This window comes from Sinocyclocheilus grahami, unplaced genomic scaffold (assembly GCF_001515645.1).
Source record: "Sinocyclocheilus grahami isolate Dianchi unplaced genomic scaffold, SAMN03320097.WGS_v1.1 scaffold3.1, whole genome shotgun sequence".
Classification (NCBI taxonomy): Eukaryota; Metazoa; Chordata; class Actinopteri; order Cypriniformes; family Cyprinidae; genus Sinocyclocheilus; species Sinocyclocheilus grahami.
In genome coordinates, this window is record NW_015505182.1 from 8,109,804 (window position 1) to 8,126,059 (window position 16,256).

General features: G+C 36.0%; 1 protein-coding gene across 1 annotated transcript in view; it reads right to left on the reverse strand.

Moving 5' to 3' along the window:
- The window catches only part of LOC107581799 (voltage-dependent L-type calcium channel subunit alpha-1D-like), a 161,150-nt gene that overhangs the window by 66,049 nt on the left and 78,845 nt on the right, over nucleotides 1-16,256 (reverse strand). The window contains exons 5-8 of the mRNA XM_016267452.1: nucleotides 10,562-10,728; nucleotides 9,247-9,399; nucleotides 5,891-6,084; nucleotides 1,793-1,896 (exon numbers count right to left, since the gene is read on the reverse strand). Coding sequence (XP_016122938.1) covers nucleotides 1,793-1,896; nucleotides 5,891-6,084; nucleotides 9,247-9,399; nucleotides 10,562-10,728 — 618 coding nt within the window. The remainder of the gene's footprint in view (nucleotides 1-1,792; nucleotides 1,897-5,890; nucleotides 6,085-9,246; nucleotides 9,400-10,561; nucleotides 10,729-16,256) is intronic.

Sequence of the window (16,256 nt, forward strand, 5' to 3'; positions counted from 1 at the left end):
GTAGTCTAAACTATTTCATTTCTCTTCCATGACTTTCATGAGTCTGAATCACTTCCTCTCTCATAGTGTTTCATTCTGTCCTTCAAACCGTTTTACTGAATAATATCATCAGTTGAGAACAAATCAACCCAGCAGACGTGAGGATCATTTCACAGCACACAACACATCAGAAACACCTGAAACCTGAAAAAAACAAAACCTAGAAAGACAGTCATGGAAAAAGGATTGCAGACATCCAAAGCAGATGAATCTGTAATTGCACCAATTTACAATGAAACTATATCTGTTTCAGTTTTCAGAGAGAGTTCTTTTAACATAAATTAGAATAAAAATAATTTCACTATAAATGAAAATAAGACGATAAATGCGTTCACTTACACTAAATGCCTTAGGACCCAGTTAACGTTCATGCATATGGAAATGCATTCAGTTTAGCCCAGTTTGGACCATTATAAAATCAAAGACAGTTGGGTTTTAAATATTAGATAACCATCCTAATATGTTACTCGTGTAAATTGTTTTGTTGCCCAGTATTCAGTACAGCAGTACAGCAAATTATCTAATAATTTGTTTATTAAATTTAATTAAAGTATATAAATTATTTATTTCAATAATCAATCATGCATATTATTAGTATTACTAATAATAAACTGCTACTTAATAATTAATTTAAAGGGGTCATATGATGCTTTTTTAAAGATCATTATTTCATGTATTTGGTGTAACAGAATATGTTGACATGCTTTAATGTTCAAAAAACACATTATTTTTCAAATACTGTACATTATTGTAGGTCCTTTATGCCCGGCCTCTCTCAAACGCTTAGTTTTCTACAAAGTCCCTCCTTCCTATTAGCGCAGTCTGCTCTGATTGGCCAGCTGACCCAGTGCATTGTGATTGGCCGAACACCGCAAGCACTCATCGGAAATGTAACACCTCTTACCATAATCGCGAGCTTCATCTTTCAAAATAAATGTAAAGACAGAGCCTGAAAGGGGAACAGAGTCGCGTGACGGTTACTGAAACCACGCCTTCTTTCTTTGCATGAACATTTGGGCGGCATTATGCTAATATTCCCACATAGTGAGGTAGATATGTGGGGGCGTGTTAGAATGGAATGGCAGAATCTTAACTTTGATAAAGAATAACTCTTTGGTTTTGAGACTTTAGTCTTTGCAACTTCAGGGATCTTATCTATGCACAATCAGCTTGTAACACTCCAAAGAGAAAGGAAAACTTGAAATCGCATCATATGACCCCTTTAAACACTTGGTTTACTTATTATTATTTCTAATTATTATCAATACTCAGAACATTACATGACAAAAAGTTGCCCATTTAAGCAAATTCACTCTCGTTTTATGAAAAATAACCAGATAAGTTTGCAATTTTTGTCCATGACATGACTATTGATCCATAATCAGGTCTATCATCAAACTTCATGCTGAACCCCATGCAGGAAAAACTTCAGATATGATGCTGAGAGAAATGACCAGCAGACAGAAGAAAAGCACAGCAGTCTTCACAGCACACAATCTCTTACCCACTGAGTACACCCAGCACAAGATTCAACACAAAAAACGAGCCCAGAATGATCAGACTAACAAAGTAGATCCATGGCGTCTCCCAGCCGATGGCGTCATTCACCTACAGGGGCCCAAACAGGATGGTTAACCCACAGAGAGAGGCTACATTTAGCTGTGAGAACCTCCAGGGATGGAGTTCAGTCTCAGGAGAGAAAGAGAAACTGGAGATCAGGCGCCGTAGTGAAAAGAAAAGAGGAGCTGCTCACCCGCTCAACACACCCAGAACCAGGTTCAAGACGAAGAAAGAGCCGAAGATGACCAAGCTCACAAAGTACACCCAGGGCAGCTCCAACCCCATAGCTTCATTCATCTGAGAGAGGAGAGGAATGAGGAAGAGAAAACGAGGTGACGGATGAAAGATTAAGTATGAAACAGAAACTGTAAGGAGAAGGTTAAAAATAGGTCTAGAGAAGACGTTCTGCTCAAAATCAAACAGGATTTCAGTTTTAACACATTTTGAGGTTTTGAATAAATACCAGAAGGCTTTCACAAGTATAACTTCTAATAAAAAATTTGAGTGTAGGATGAAGTCGATATAAAGGAAAGATAAAGGAGAAGTCCCACACACTGGCTATGAGCTTGCAAAAAGAATAGTATTGAACAAGTTAGGTTTCAAAGACCTTTGTCAGGCATGTTCTTTAAATAAAATAAATAAATACATTTATATATAAACCTTTGTCAGGCATGTTCTTTAAATAAATAAATAAATACATTTATATATAAACCTTTGTCAGGCATGTTCTTTAAATAAATAAATAAATTTATATATAAACCTTTGTCAGGCATGTTCTTTAAATAAATAAATGCATGAATATAAAAACCTTTGTAGGGCATTTTCTTTAAATAAATAAATAAATACATTTATATATAAACCTTTGTCAGGCATGCTCTTTAAATGAATAAATAAACTTGTATATAAACCTTTGTCAGGCATGTTCTTTAAATAAATAAATGCATGAATATAAAAACCTTTGTAGGGCATTTTCTTTAAATAAATAAATAAATACATTTATATATAAACCTTTGTCAGGCATGCTCTTTAAATGAATAAATAAACTTGTATATAAACCTTTGTCAGGCATGTTCTTTAAATAAATAAATGCATGAATATAAAAACCTTTGTAGGGCATTTTCTTTAAATAAATAAATAAATACATTTATGTATAAACTTTTGTAAAGCATTTTCTTTAAAAAAATATTTAATAAGAAAAATTATATACATATATAATACATACATACACACACACATACATGTGTATGTATTAAAACATGTATATATTTCTATTGATTTTATTCTTTAATAAATAAATATTTAGTAAATAATTTAATAAATTAAGAAATATCTATCTATCTATCTAAGTTACATTTCAGAAACCTTTGTAAAATTTTTTTCTTTATAATAAATAAATAAATCAATTAATTAATACAAAATTCATTTAAAGGTGACATATCATGAAAATCTGACTTTTCCAGGTTTTAAGTGCTATAATCAGGTCCCCAGTGCATCTACCAATCAACGAAATGTGAAAAAGATTAACCCAGTAACTTTGTTTTGGGAAGCCTTTTTCAGGGGTTAAAGAAAAAAAAATCCTGAGCCTGAACTTTTTTCCGGGAGCGGGGCAGCACATGCAAAGCATGCAATGACTGTGGCAACTTTAACATTTGAAAGGATACTATGGCAAAGTTATTGCTTTCTTTATTCAAAAAGATTTTTTTTTCATGAATATATGGTTGACCTGAAGAATAAAAGCTGTATCATACACTTGGAAAATTATGAGCTATATCACTGCTTATTGACACTAGGGGTGTGACAATACACTTAGCTCACGAGATGAGACAAAATACAGATACTTGGTTCACTAGAACGTGACAATATTTTAATACTATTTTTAAGAAATTTTCAATGACAAAATATTTGTCTTTTAATTATAAAAAGTAAAACAATGCAGTTGTATTTAGAAATATTTTAACTAATCTAGGGCTGTAACTAATTATATATAATCAAGTAATCTACTGATTATTTTGACAACTGAGCAATCTGATATTTTTAGTAACAAACAGACCTCAGTGAAAATCATGCTTTAGTATGACTATTTATATATAAACTAATGATGAGGCAATAATAATTGGCTCAAATAAAAGATCAAAACCAAGAAATTGCATGATTGTATTGAACAACACTGTTAAAATACATAATGTAATATGCCAATACATAATATGAACATAACCAACTTAAGTACATTATGTATTAAAACAAACCTACATAGGGTGCCAACGGCCTGGTGACGTTTCGCTTTACAGCGTGATTAAACGATCTTTAAATCCATTTAATTTTAATATTTGGCCACATGCAGAAACTTTTATTTTGAAATCGCGATGTACAATACATGACATATTTAGACATAGGTTGATGTATTCTCCTGTGTTGGCAAAGGTTTATAAATGATTTACGTTACAAATCTAGTGAGATAATGCACACTGTTTTCCCAGATGAATGCAATTCAAATTCACAGCATATGCTGAGGCAGAGTTTAGCCCCGTTCACACACACAGTCTTTAGTGGTAAATTACCAGCAAGTTACCATTAATAGAACATGTGTAACCTGGACCTTTTCAAAAATCCCGGGAAATTTGTCCTGGCAATCATATCGTTTTATGGAGATGACATGATTACTCTGAGCTGTTTACAAAGCTCCGCTGCTTCCTAATTAGCTTTTCTATGTAATTATACGCTAGATGGACATCTGTGAACATTGTGCCTCGCAGCTTTTTCAACGTGTCGCGCTTCTCCATTCATCAGGGCTGCGTCTCTGCAGTTGGATACTAATGCGCGTCTCGTGTTTATAAGAGCAAAACATTCTGATTGGCTAGTAATGTTAGTTTGGTTGAGAGTGAAAGCTGTGCTCCTCTCATACCATTGGTAGGTGAACTCATGAACTGGAAAAGTGATATCAATCAACAAGATTTGTTTTTTAAATGTAGGACTTTTTTTTTCCACAGCCAAACGCTGCACGCCGGAGATCCGGCATGGTGCCAGAGAACTTTAAGCCCTACTTTTTCTGCGTCTGAGAAAACGAGCGCATCTGATTTTCGCTCCCTTGGTGACGTGGCAAAGGGATCTCATTATAATATTACCGCCCCTTAATCTGCATGTTTCCACCCACAGCGCCGATATTGTGTTTTCGCAAGCGACAACGATGTATTAATTCTAATGCCAATGTCGAAAGTTTGAGCAAAGCATCCAACTGTTCTGTCTTTGGTTGCACAGAAGAGCACAAAACACTATTTAGAGTCGCAGCCTCAGAGGAGACAACAGAGCAGTGGATTTATTGATTTATTTAATGTATATTTCTGCTGCCACACAGATTTAAAATAAACATGCAATTTATTTCCCAGCTGTTTACCTTCACAGACATAACCGACTGTTTTTGTAACTCGTGTGTTTTTAACGTAAACTTGTGTGTGAATGAGAACTTAGATTAGTACTCACATGCTGTGACAGCCGCTTTCTGTCCGTGTGCTTTGGATATGTGCTCTCAGAAAACCGTATATCAGAAGTTTAAAATCGTATGGTTTAAAACGCATGATTTCAGCACAATAAACATGATAATCAGAACCAAAACAGATGTTTTTTAGTAGGTACGAGCAGCTTATTTGCATTTAAAGAGACAGGCCAAAAAACAGCGTGTTTCTGCGTCCACTCATAATAGACATTTTCAAAATGATATAATAAATGATCTATGGAGTATTTTGAGCTGAAACTTTACAGACACATTCTGGGGACACCAGAGACTTATATTACATATTGTAAAAAGGGGTATAATATGTCTCCTTTAAACACAATTGGTCTCTAGTCTACTAAATTAAATCAATAAAAAACTTTTTCAGGAGGCAAGTTGCACTACCTGGCTGCATTATGCATATTTACATGTTAAATTTGTGCATGTGAAATAAGCAGTTACTAAGAATTTTGGGGGTGATTCACAGGAAATCTATGCTGAAAATCTAAAGTTTATGCCGCTGTAAATGAACAGTGTGCTGTGATGAAATGGAGGAACGATTTTCCAGTGGATGATGTGAAAGGTGGGTGGATCTCGTCAGAGCACACTGGTCAGTCACAGACCCTTGAGTTCCTGCTTGAGTGTGTGGGCTGCTAGTTTGAGCATCTCACACTCTCCTCAAAGCAGTAATGACGGTACGAGCCCTTCATCCTCTCTAACTATTGACTAACATTCATTATACAGTACACCAACAAGACGACATGCTAGTTAGGATGCGAGAGGAAGTAGCAAGCTAATACTAACCCAGTAGAGCACATCCGTCCAGCCCTCCATAGTGATGCACTGGAACACAGTAAGCATGGCAAACATGAAGTTGTCGAAGTTCGTGATGCCTCCGTTGGGGCCATGCCAGCCCTCCTTACACACAGTGCCGTTAATGGGGCATGTGCGGCCATGACCGTTAACGGCACACGGAGCGGGTTCATCCTCTATTATATCTGCAGAAAGAGGAGAGAATGTCAAACCTAAACACGCATAATAGCTATAAACCCTAGTGAAAAATAAATATACTAAAATGTATTTGAAATACATTTATTTCATACTAAGTATACTACAAATACATACTTATGTACTTAATAAAAATACCCTGCAACTGTACTTTTAGTATACTAAACTGGAATACTTATAGTCTGTTAAATTGGAACAACTAATTTTGTACTTAATGCACTTTAATTGTGTGGAAGTAGTGCTGAAGTCCAACTAAAGACAAACTGAAGTATATTTGATTGTGCGAAAGTGGAACTGTTGCAAGTATACTTCAGATACACTTTAAATATCTCACATTTAAAGACTGATATTATTCAAAGATCATACAATCCTCATCAATAATGACATTAAAACATTTTAGGCTTAATATTAAGAAATGTGCATTGTGCACAAGTAGTACTCCAAATACAGTTAAATTACATTTTTTTATATCAGTTAGTTTCGAGAGATATGTCAGTAAATATGTTAAAAGGTTTGAATTATACTTAGTATGAAATAAATGTATTTTAAATATATTACTTCTTTACTAGGGAACACTTTCCAACAATTCATATGAATCTCAATGTGTTGAAAATATGAATCTATATAATATCTACACTGTAAAAAAACTATTTTTGTAAATAATTTTGAAATTTAATTGGGATTTCTGAGGGAAAATCATTTCTACACCATTTTTTTTGTGTATGTATCCTACAGCTATAATAATCATAATAATCAGTTCGGAAAATACAGAAAATATTACACAGAAATCAACAATCTCAACCACATCATGAAGTGTCCATATGATTTACACACTTGATATTGCACTCAATTGTTTGCAAACACTAATGCTAGCATTGCTAATTTATTCCAAGTTTGTTGCACAAGCCACATGGACTATTTTTGATACATTTTTGGAGATTAACAGACATGTAATGCTTTTACGAACAGTTCTAAATCACATTGATCTTTTTTTTTTATTCACTAGTGTTCAAAATATTAGGATCACTAAGATTCATTAAGATTAATTAATACTTTTATTCAGCAAGGACACATTACATTGCTCAAAAGTGACAGTAAAGACATGTATAATATTACTAAACACAAAACAATAAGCAGCACAACTGTTTTCAACATTAGCTATGTTTCCATCCAAAGTTTCGAATTAAACATATGCGCAAAATTGGAATATCGCATAAAACATTTGCGAATAAAGCATCGTTTCCATCCAGTGAGATGAAGAGAACAAAATCATCACTTCCTGATTAACTTGCGCTAAATACCACAAAGAAAAAATAAATTTGCTGCAGTTGGAGAAGGCACTGTATACAATAATTTTTGTATACAATAAATTACGAGCTTCAGAGTGCGCAGAAGAAACGCGGTCAAGTTATCTTATTTTCGGAGCCTGCTGTTTAGGGAATGCAGTTATGGGAGTTAATTATAATGAAGCACTTTGACGAGATTTTGCTCAAGCATTTTAGAATGACAAAACTAGCATTTCAGATGCTGTGCAATGAGATCGGTCTGTTGATTAGTCCAGTTTTATGTTGTCCCATTGCAAAATCACATGTCTTTTTTGATGCGCATTAAGGAATTTATTCTGTAAAAGTGTTTCCATCGTAGTTTACGCGCATGTTTTCTTACCGGATAAGAAATTTATCCTACTAAGTTGAGCGCATAAGTTTTTTATGCGCATCTTGGCATTTCCATCCAGCGTTTTTTTATGCGATATCCCAAAATGCGCATAAAAATAGGTGGATGGAAACATAGCTATTGGTAACAATAAGAAATGTTTTTTTTAAGCAGCAAATCAGCATATTAGAATGATTTCTGAAAGATAATGTGACACAGAAGACTGGATTAATGATGCTGAAAATTCAGCTTTGCATTACAGGAATAAATTACATTTTAAAATATATTAAAATATTAAACAGAAATTTTAAACCCTAAAAATATTTCACAATATTACTGTTTTTACTAGGGCTGCCCCCTAACAGTCGACTAACCATTAGTCGGTCAGAAGAGGCTTGGTCGACCAAAATTTTATTAGTCGCAGAAAAAAAAATTCCACAGGCGAAGTCAAGCAGTCCGCGATGGACAGACAGCTAACGTTAACGGCTGGTCTATGGTAATACAGTACATCCAAACACTCGCCTATCATTCATCGACCTCAAATATGGCTTATCATCTGAAATATGTAAGTATTAGCATCTTTACATGGCCGCTCAATCTAATGTTAACCTAGAGAAATGTGCGCTACTGAAGTGTCTGAGCAGTGTGTGAACTGTAGCGCACACACTGCAGGACAGATGGAGGCACCGGTGCGCTCACTTGCTCTTAAAACACTCAATAGTCATTTTTGGTCATACAGATAAGAGTAATACACCTTTTGAATCTGTAAAGACTCTACGTTTATTGGCGTGCATTTACAATAACAACAAAACATGCTTTTTAAAATAATGAAAGCAAACAGGATGTGCTTTCTGCTGTCTTGGTCTCTGTGAACATGAGTGCGAAACTCCAAAACTCTGTGTATATTTGCCTTACAGATATGAAAACATATCTACAGAGAGCAAAATGTCTACTTTCAAATGAACCAATTCAAATGGAAAACAATATTCTCAGATTATGTAATCCGTGTGAAACATGCACACAGGCGCATCACTACTGCGGGGATGACGCGTCAGTGTTGCCAACTTCATCTCTTAATCTAAAACCAAAGAAAGCACTAATGTATCAATACATTATTAAAATGTTAATGCAGCCTCCTTACTGTTCTTACTTGACACATTCATAATCATTACTTCTGCCAGTGTGCTGTGGCAAGCTTTATGCGTGTGCTTGAGTGCTTATTAGGCTATGTGGGCAATTAAAGGCTTATTATAATGATTTAAATGGTTTATTGATAAATGTGCGATTAGTTGACTAATGCTTCAAATGAACGACTATTAGTCGACCAGAAAAATCTTTAGTCGAGGGCAGCCCTAGTTTTTACTGCATTTTTGATCAAATAAATGCAGCATTTGTGAGCAAAAGACTTCTTTCAAAAACTTTTTTTGTAAATCTTACCAACCCCAAACTTTTGAACAGTACTGTAAGAGAATTTATGTTGCCATAGAGGTTAAACACACCTGTCCCTTGAAAGTAACAGGTAGCGTGCATTTTTCCAATGAAAAGCTCCAAACCGATGATGGCGTAGATGATGATGACAAACAGAACCAGCAGAGCGATGTGGAGGAGGGGAACCATGGCTTTAATGATGGAGTTCAGCACCACCTGTAAACCTAGGGATATGCAAAACTACATAAAAACGCATGTATACACACACAAATTGACACATTCACATCGACCGAGTGTTCACTTGGGTGCATTTAAGTCCAAACTTTCACATCTAACTCAAGAGTGCATACACACAGACACACACTAGTGTCTTTAGGGCATTGCGTTTGACAGCTTGTTCTCAGAGAACGTTCCTGAGGGGATGCAGTAAGGAATGCTGCACTTTTCCTGCCATATGGCCACGTCATGTGCCATCATCTCTCACCAAACATCCACCCCTCAGCGGGGGTCTGGCGCTCTCTGGGGACTCCGAAGGGGATGCTGTCAAAGTGCCTCATGATTAGTGTTGTGCAAAACTACTATACATATTTCTAGAAAACTAATAGTCGTGGGCTGTCTGAATGACTAGTCGACTAAGCCTTGAATATGTAATCAGCTTCACCTAACCTTTATTGAACTTCTTTTTTCCCTACAAAATGGTTTTTACCTTGCTAAACCACTAAATTTAGGCCTATGTCACGCAAAGCTTTTTATCATTTAACTAAAACTAAAACCATAAAAACATCTGTCACTTGAAACAAAATAAATGTTAATTAAAATAAATAATTGTAATAATCCAGTGAGTCTGACAAAGGTCAGTTTCTCTTTTTTTAGTTTAACTTAAAGTAATAATAAAAATTATTAATTATTAAAAATTATTAATACAAACTATAGACATATTTAAAAAAAAAAAAAAATCAAAAACAATTAAATGATGAAAACACACAACACAAATGACTAAAACTAAAGTAAAAACAAAAAATATAAAATTTAATTAAATAAAAAATAATAGTTACTACTAAAATAGTAACTACTATAAAATTATACTAAAATAACAATGTCACAATATTAGCGAAATTACAGTATATATACTGTAAAAAGTGGCAAACTACAACTGTTACCTTAAAGAGTCATTTCTACCTGATTTAACCCATAAAAATTATGTTTGTTTGCGTAGATTATTGTATATTGGTAGGTTCAGTGAAGTTAAATAATATTTTTGACTTCTAGAAAACCAGTTAAATTACATTTTCAGTGTGCTCACTATAATTGAAGACTGTAAGAAATAGGGACTACCATTATGTATTATTAGTAGCTGCTAATGACGAAGGTTTTTTTTTAACTCACTGGGCACTCCTGAGACCAGGCGAAGCGGTCGCAGCACTCGAAAGGCTCTGAGGGCTTTGACATCAAAACCTCCTGATTTCCCACCATGGCCGTGAGCGGACGGGTGGCTTCCAACAGATTCCTTCTCCCCATCTTTGGTCAGAATTTCCAAGACAACACTAAACAATCTGGAGGAGAAAAGAACAATGAACCAGACAAATAACTCATCGATACCACAAAATATCAATAAAATATAAATAAAGAAATATATATGGGTTGGTATCTTTACCTACACATTTCAATAAATGTATTTACTGATTGTTTCTATCTTACAAGCCTCAACCAAACCAAACCAAATGCTTTGTTTTAGCCTGATTCAAATATAGATCAAATCCAAAGATTTCAGGCTATGTTTACACTAGTGCATTTTATTTTAAAATGCATAACTTTTGCTATGGTTACGCCTGTTGTTTACACTACTCCAGCGTTTTCGACCCTCGAAAACCTCAAGATTTTTGAAACCGTTTTAGATTGAAAAGTCTGGGGTTGCGTTTCAGTGTAAACTGACCAAAACAGAGTCTTTTGAAAACGATGGCATGGCTGCCCACATTCGATCTGCGTATCCTTGACGACCGTGTAAACAATAACAACATGCTCATTGTTGTACCATAGATATGTAAAGGTAGATTCTCCATTTGACCGCTCTAAGCACGTAGATGCGTCCGCCATCTTGCAACGGTCAACTTGACGTCATTCACCATAATATGGGTTCGCAGGCCATCGGCTGTGCAGGATTGTGGCATCTTCGAATATTCATTGATTACTATGGTGAAAGACGTCAAGTTGATCATTACAATATGGTGGACGGCTTACGTATAGCGGCCCATTTAAACAGTTGCTAATGAGGCATCTAAGCATACGTACATATCTATAGTTGTATCTGCATGAATGGTTATGCAACATGCATTTTCGGTTGTGTAGTGTGGATGGAGATCATTTCTGAAACGCAGTGAAAACACCAGTGTAGACCAGGATCGTTTTCATTTTAAAACGCTGTGTTAAAACGAAAGCACACCAGTGTAAACAGGGCCTCATTTCACATTTCTTGTGAACTGGACTGCAACAGCATTGTTTTAGAACTATTTATATGAAGTGCACCCGGAAAGTATGCACTTCATACTTTCACAGCGCTTCACTTTTTCCACATTTTGTTATGTTACAGCCTTACTCTAAAATGGATTAAATTAATTATTTTCCTCAAAATTCTACAAACAATACCCCATGATAACAATGTGAAAGAAGTTTAACATCTTTGCAAATTTATTAAAAATTTAAAAAATTTAAAAAATCACATGTACATAAGTACTGTATTACCATTCTTTGCCATGACACTCAGGTGCATCCTGTTTCCACTGATCATGCTTGAGACATTTCTACAACTTGATTGGAGTCCACCTGTGGTAAATTCAGTTGATTGGACATGAAAGGCACACACCTGTCTATATAAGGTCCCACAGTTAACAGTGCATGTCAGAGCACAAACCAAGCCACGAAGTACAAGGACTTGTCTGTAGACCTCCAAGACAGGATTGTATCAAGGCACAGATCTGGGGAAGGGTACAGAAAAAATTCTGCAGTGAAGGTTCACAAAAGCATGTAGTCTCTGTTACCCTTAATGGAAGGAAGTTTGAAACGATGAGGACTCTTCCTAGAGCTGGCCTCCTGGCCAAACTGAGCAATTGATGAAGAAGGGCTTTGGTTAGAGTGGTGACCAAGAAGCTGATGGCCACTCTAGTTGAGCTCCATGACCATACTGTATGTGGAGATGGGAGAAACCTACAGAAGGACAAACATCACTGCAACACTCCACCGATCTGGGCTTTATGGCGGTGTAGCCAAACTCAATCCTCTCCTCAGTGAAGACGCATGAAAACACACTTGGAATTTGCACCAAAAAAAGCACCTAAAAAAACCCTCAGACTCCGAGAAACAAGATTCTCTGGTCTGATGAACCTCATTTCCAAGCATCATGTTTGAAGGAAATCGGGCACTGCTCATCACCTGCAGAGTACCATCCCAAAAGTAAAGTGTGCTGGTAGCAGCCTCATGCTGTGGGGCTTTTTTCCAGCGGCAGGGACTGAGGGACTCATAAAAGTAGAAGAAAAGCTCAATGGATGAAAATATTGCGATAGCCTTAATGAAAACAAGAGCATTCGGAACCTCCGACTGGGCAGAAGGCTCACCTTCCAACAGGACAATGACCCTAAGCACACAGCAAGAGTGGCTTATAGAAAACTCTGTGAATGTCCTTGAGTGGCCCAGCCACAGCCTGGGATTGAACACAATCAAATATTTCTGGAGAAACCTGAAAATGTGCATCTGCCCCCATCTAACCTGACAGAGCTTGAGAGGTGAAGAGACGAGAAGTACGGCAGATAATTGCCAAATGATGATGATCAAAGCTCGTCGCATCATACCCGAAAAGACTTGAGGCTGTAATTGGTGCCAAAGGTGCTTCAACAAAGTATTGAGGAAAGGCTGTAAAATGCTTATGTATGTGATTTTTATTTTTATTTTATTTTATAAATTTGAAAGATTTCAAACAAACTTCCTTCAAGTTGTCATTATGGGGTATTTGTAGAATTTTTAGGAAAATAATGAATTTAAACCATTTTGGAATAAGGCTGTAACAACAAATAGTGCAGTGGTTCTCAAACCTCTCCATGAAGTACCCCCAGCACTGCACATTTTGTATGTCTCTCTCTATAGCTGTGTCTCATTTAGAAGGCTGTGCCCTCCGGAGGTCGAATCCTCTGTAGGATGCAGGAGATAATTGCCAAATGATGATGATCAAAGCTCGTCGCATCATACCCGAAAAGACTTGAGGCTGTAATTGGTGCCAAAGGTGCTTCAACAAAGTATTGAGGAAAGGCTGTAAAATGCTTATGTATGTGATTTTTTTTTTTATTTTATTTTATAAATTTGAAAGATTTCAAACAAACTTCCTTCAAGTTGTCATTATGGGGTATTTGTAGAATTTTGAGGAAAATAATGAATTTAAACCATTTTGGAATAAGGCTGTAACAACAAATAGTGCAGTGGTTCTCAAACCTCTCCATGAAGTACCCCCAGCACTGCACATTTTGTATGTCTCTCTCTATAGCTGTGTCTCATTTAGAAGGCTGTGCCCTCCGGAGGTCGAATCCTCTGTAGGATGCATATACGAAGTGGCCTCAACCTAGAATTAAACGAGACGGCCTTCGTAGGACAGGCGGAAAAGGAAACCAGAAGTATCACGTTGCTATGCCAACAAATTTAGAGCATCATTCCGCTCTCACACTACTTAATTGAAGGACAATTATTTCTAAATTTGGAAAGTAATTTGAAAAAAAAATGCTTATACTTGTTTTATTTTGTTCAATGTTTGAGGAGTTGCAGCGTACGTACAGCAGACATCTGTTAGAGAGAAAAAAGGAGCAGGATTATGAAGGTAGAATGACGTCAAAAAGATTTGCATACGCAGGGTAAGAGTTGTGGAAGTGTACATAAGATTAAGCGTAAATTAAATTTGCATGCGCAAGAGAAGCTTTGTAAAGGTGTAAATCGCGTTTCAAGTGCAAGAAAAAATTATTTGCAGCATTTTACTGTTATTCGTAAGTGTAATTCATGTATTGTGAAACTGCAGCTTCATGCTAATGCAAAATAAATATGATCTGCACGCTTCTGACTTCCATTTTTCCGCGTTTTTTTCGCCAAAAGATGGTCAAAAGCACTGCAAGCCTGTGAACAGTGATTTGCAAGCGAAAACTACAGTTTAAAGAACTGCAGAACGGATTGACTGCATAGAACCAATCTGTATGTGTAAAAAAACTAACTGTTGCAAATGTCTAAATGACTTGTTGTGCATGTGGGGCAAAAAGTTCCCGAAATAAACCGATATGTACAGCTCCGTCTATCTTTTCTCTGCGCTTACAATTTTGGCACTGTTCTCTCATTAACTGAGTTTTGCAAGCGTGAGGGCGGGGCCACCTTCTTCCTGTAGCCAATCAAATGAGCCTCTCGCTGACTCTCCAGTTACTCTTATCTGATTGGTCCAATAAACACATCATACCCAAGACATTAATCTTCATTTAGTTCAGGATCATTCTTGCTGTCGGAATGGTAATTTTAACATACACATACCGTAAAATTTTTTATTAAAAATAACAACTTAATTAAAACATGCTCCTTTCATAAGCTGTGTTCCTTTAGGCTAGACTCCCATGTGTTCATACTGAATTGCAAGCCCGTGTTAACATTATTTGGTTTGGTTTGGTTTGGCTTTACATTGAAATGTCATAATCTGCTTACACCAGTGAGCTGATGTTAAACTTTATAATCAAAATTATGTTATGTGACAATGCTCAACACTATGGTATCACTATGGTATCGTTACACGATAGTATTACAGATGATAAATGGTGAATAAGTTAGAGATAAATATTTTAGTAATATTTTGTAAAATCCTCTTAAATTACAACATGTTAAACAAAAAATTATTACTGTTGGTTCTGTTGGTTCAATTATTATTGAACCAAATTTGTGTTTAAAAAATGGATCAGTAGACAGGTTAAATTATGCATGTATTAGGCTAGTGCAGATACTAGACCTTCTTTAAGTATCATCAAAATTACAATATAATATTACAATAAACTAATATATCATATAGCCTGTTAAGGAAGAGAAGAAAACTACACAGCTCAAAATTCAGTATGAGCACATAGCCTAATGGTACACAACTTATAAAATATCATGTTTTAATTAAGTTGTTATTTTTTCACTGTATGTGTATGTTAAAAGTACCATTCCGAGTTTTTTTACACGTACAGATTGGTTCTATGCAGTCAATCCGTTTTGCAGTTCTTTAAACTGTAGTTTTCGCTTGCAAATCACTGTTCACAGGCTTGCAGTGCTTTTGACCGTCTTTTGGCGAAAAAAAAGTGTGCAAAAGTGTAAGCGTGGAAAAATGGAAGTCAGAAGCATGCAGATCATATTTATTGAGATTTAAGGTAAGTTGTAAACACCACATCTGCGCTTGTGTGTACATCTGCCGGCGCCGGCATTTTTTAAATTAACAACGGTTGTTTACGGCGACGCAAAGAATTGTGGGTTATCTGCAGCAGCGAAGGATACACCTCATGCATCCTCCGAATTCCTGTGAAAGAAGGTCACATTCGGAGTGTCCTACTTGCTTTTCTTAAATGAGACAGCCTCGATGACGTATGCACCCTTTGAATGCGACCTCCGGAGGGCGCAGCCTTCTAAATGAGACACAGCTTATATCTGATACACCCACTTCAGGTCTTGCAGTCTCCACTAATGACCTGATGAGTTGAATCAGATGTGATAGATGAAGGAGACATACAAAATGTGCAGGGCTGGGGGTACTTCATGGAGAGGTTTGAGACCCACTGAAACAGTGGAAAAAGTCAAGCGCTGTGAATACTTTCCAGATGCACTCTAGTATTACAATACTTATTCATATTTTAAATTAATTTTATTTTTATATTTTCAGTTTTCATTTAATGGTTTGTTTCAGTCATTTGTATATGCTTTTGTCATTTTTATTAGTTTAGCTTTATTTTATTTCACTTTTAATTTGAACAGTTTTGGTACTTCAACTTCTGTTTGTTAGATTCCCCCCAACCCACCCCCCCCCCCCCCCCCCCACTCTCCA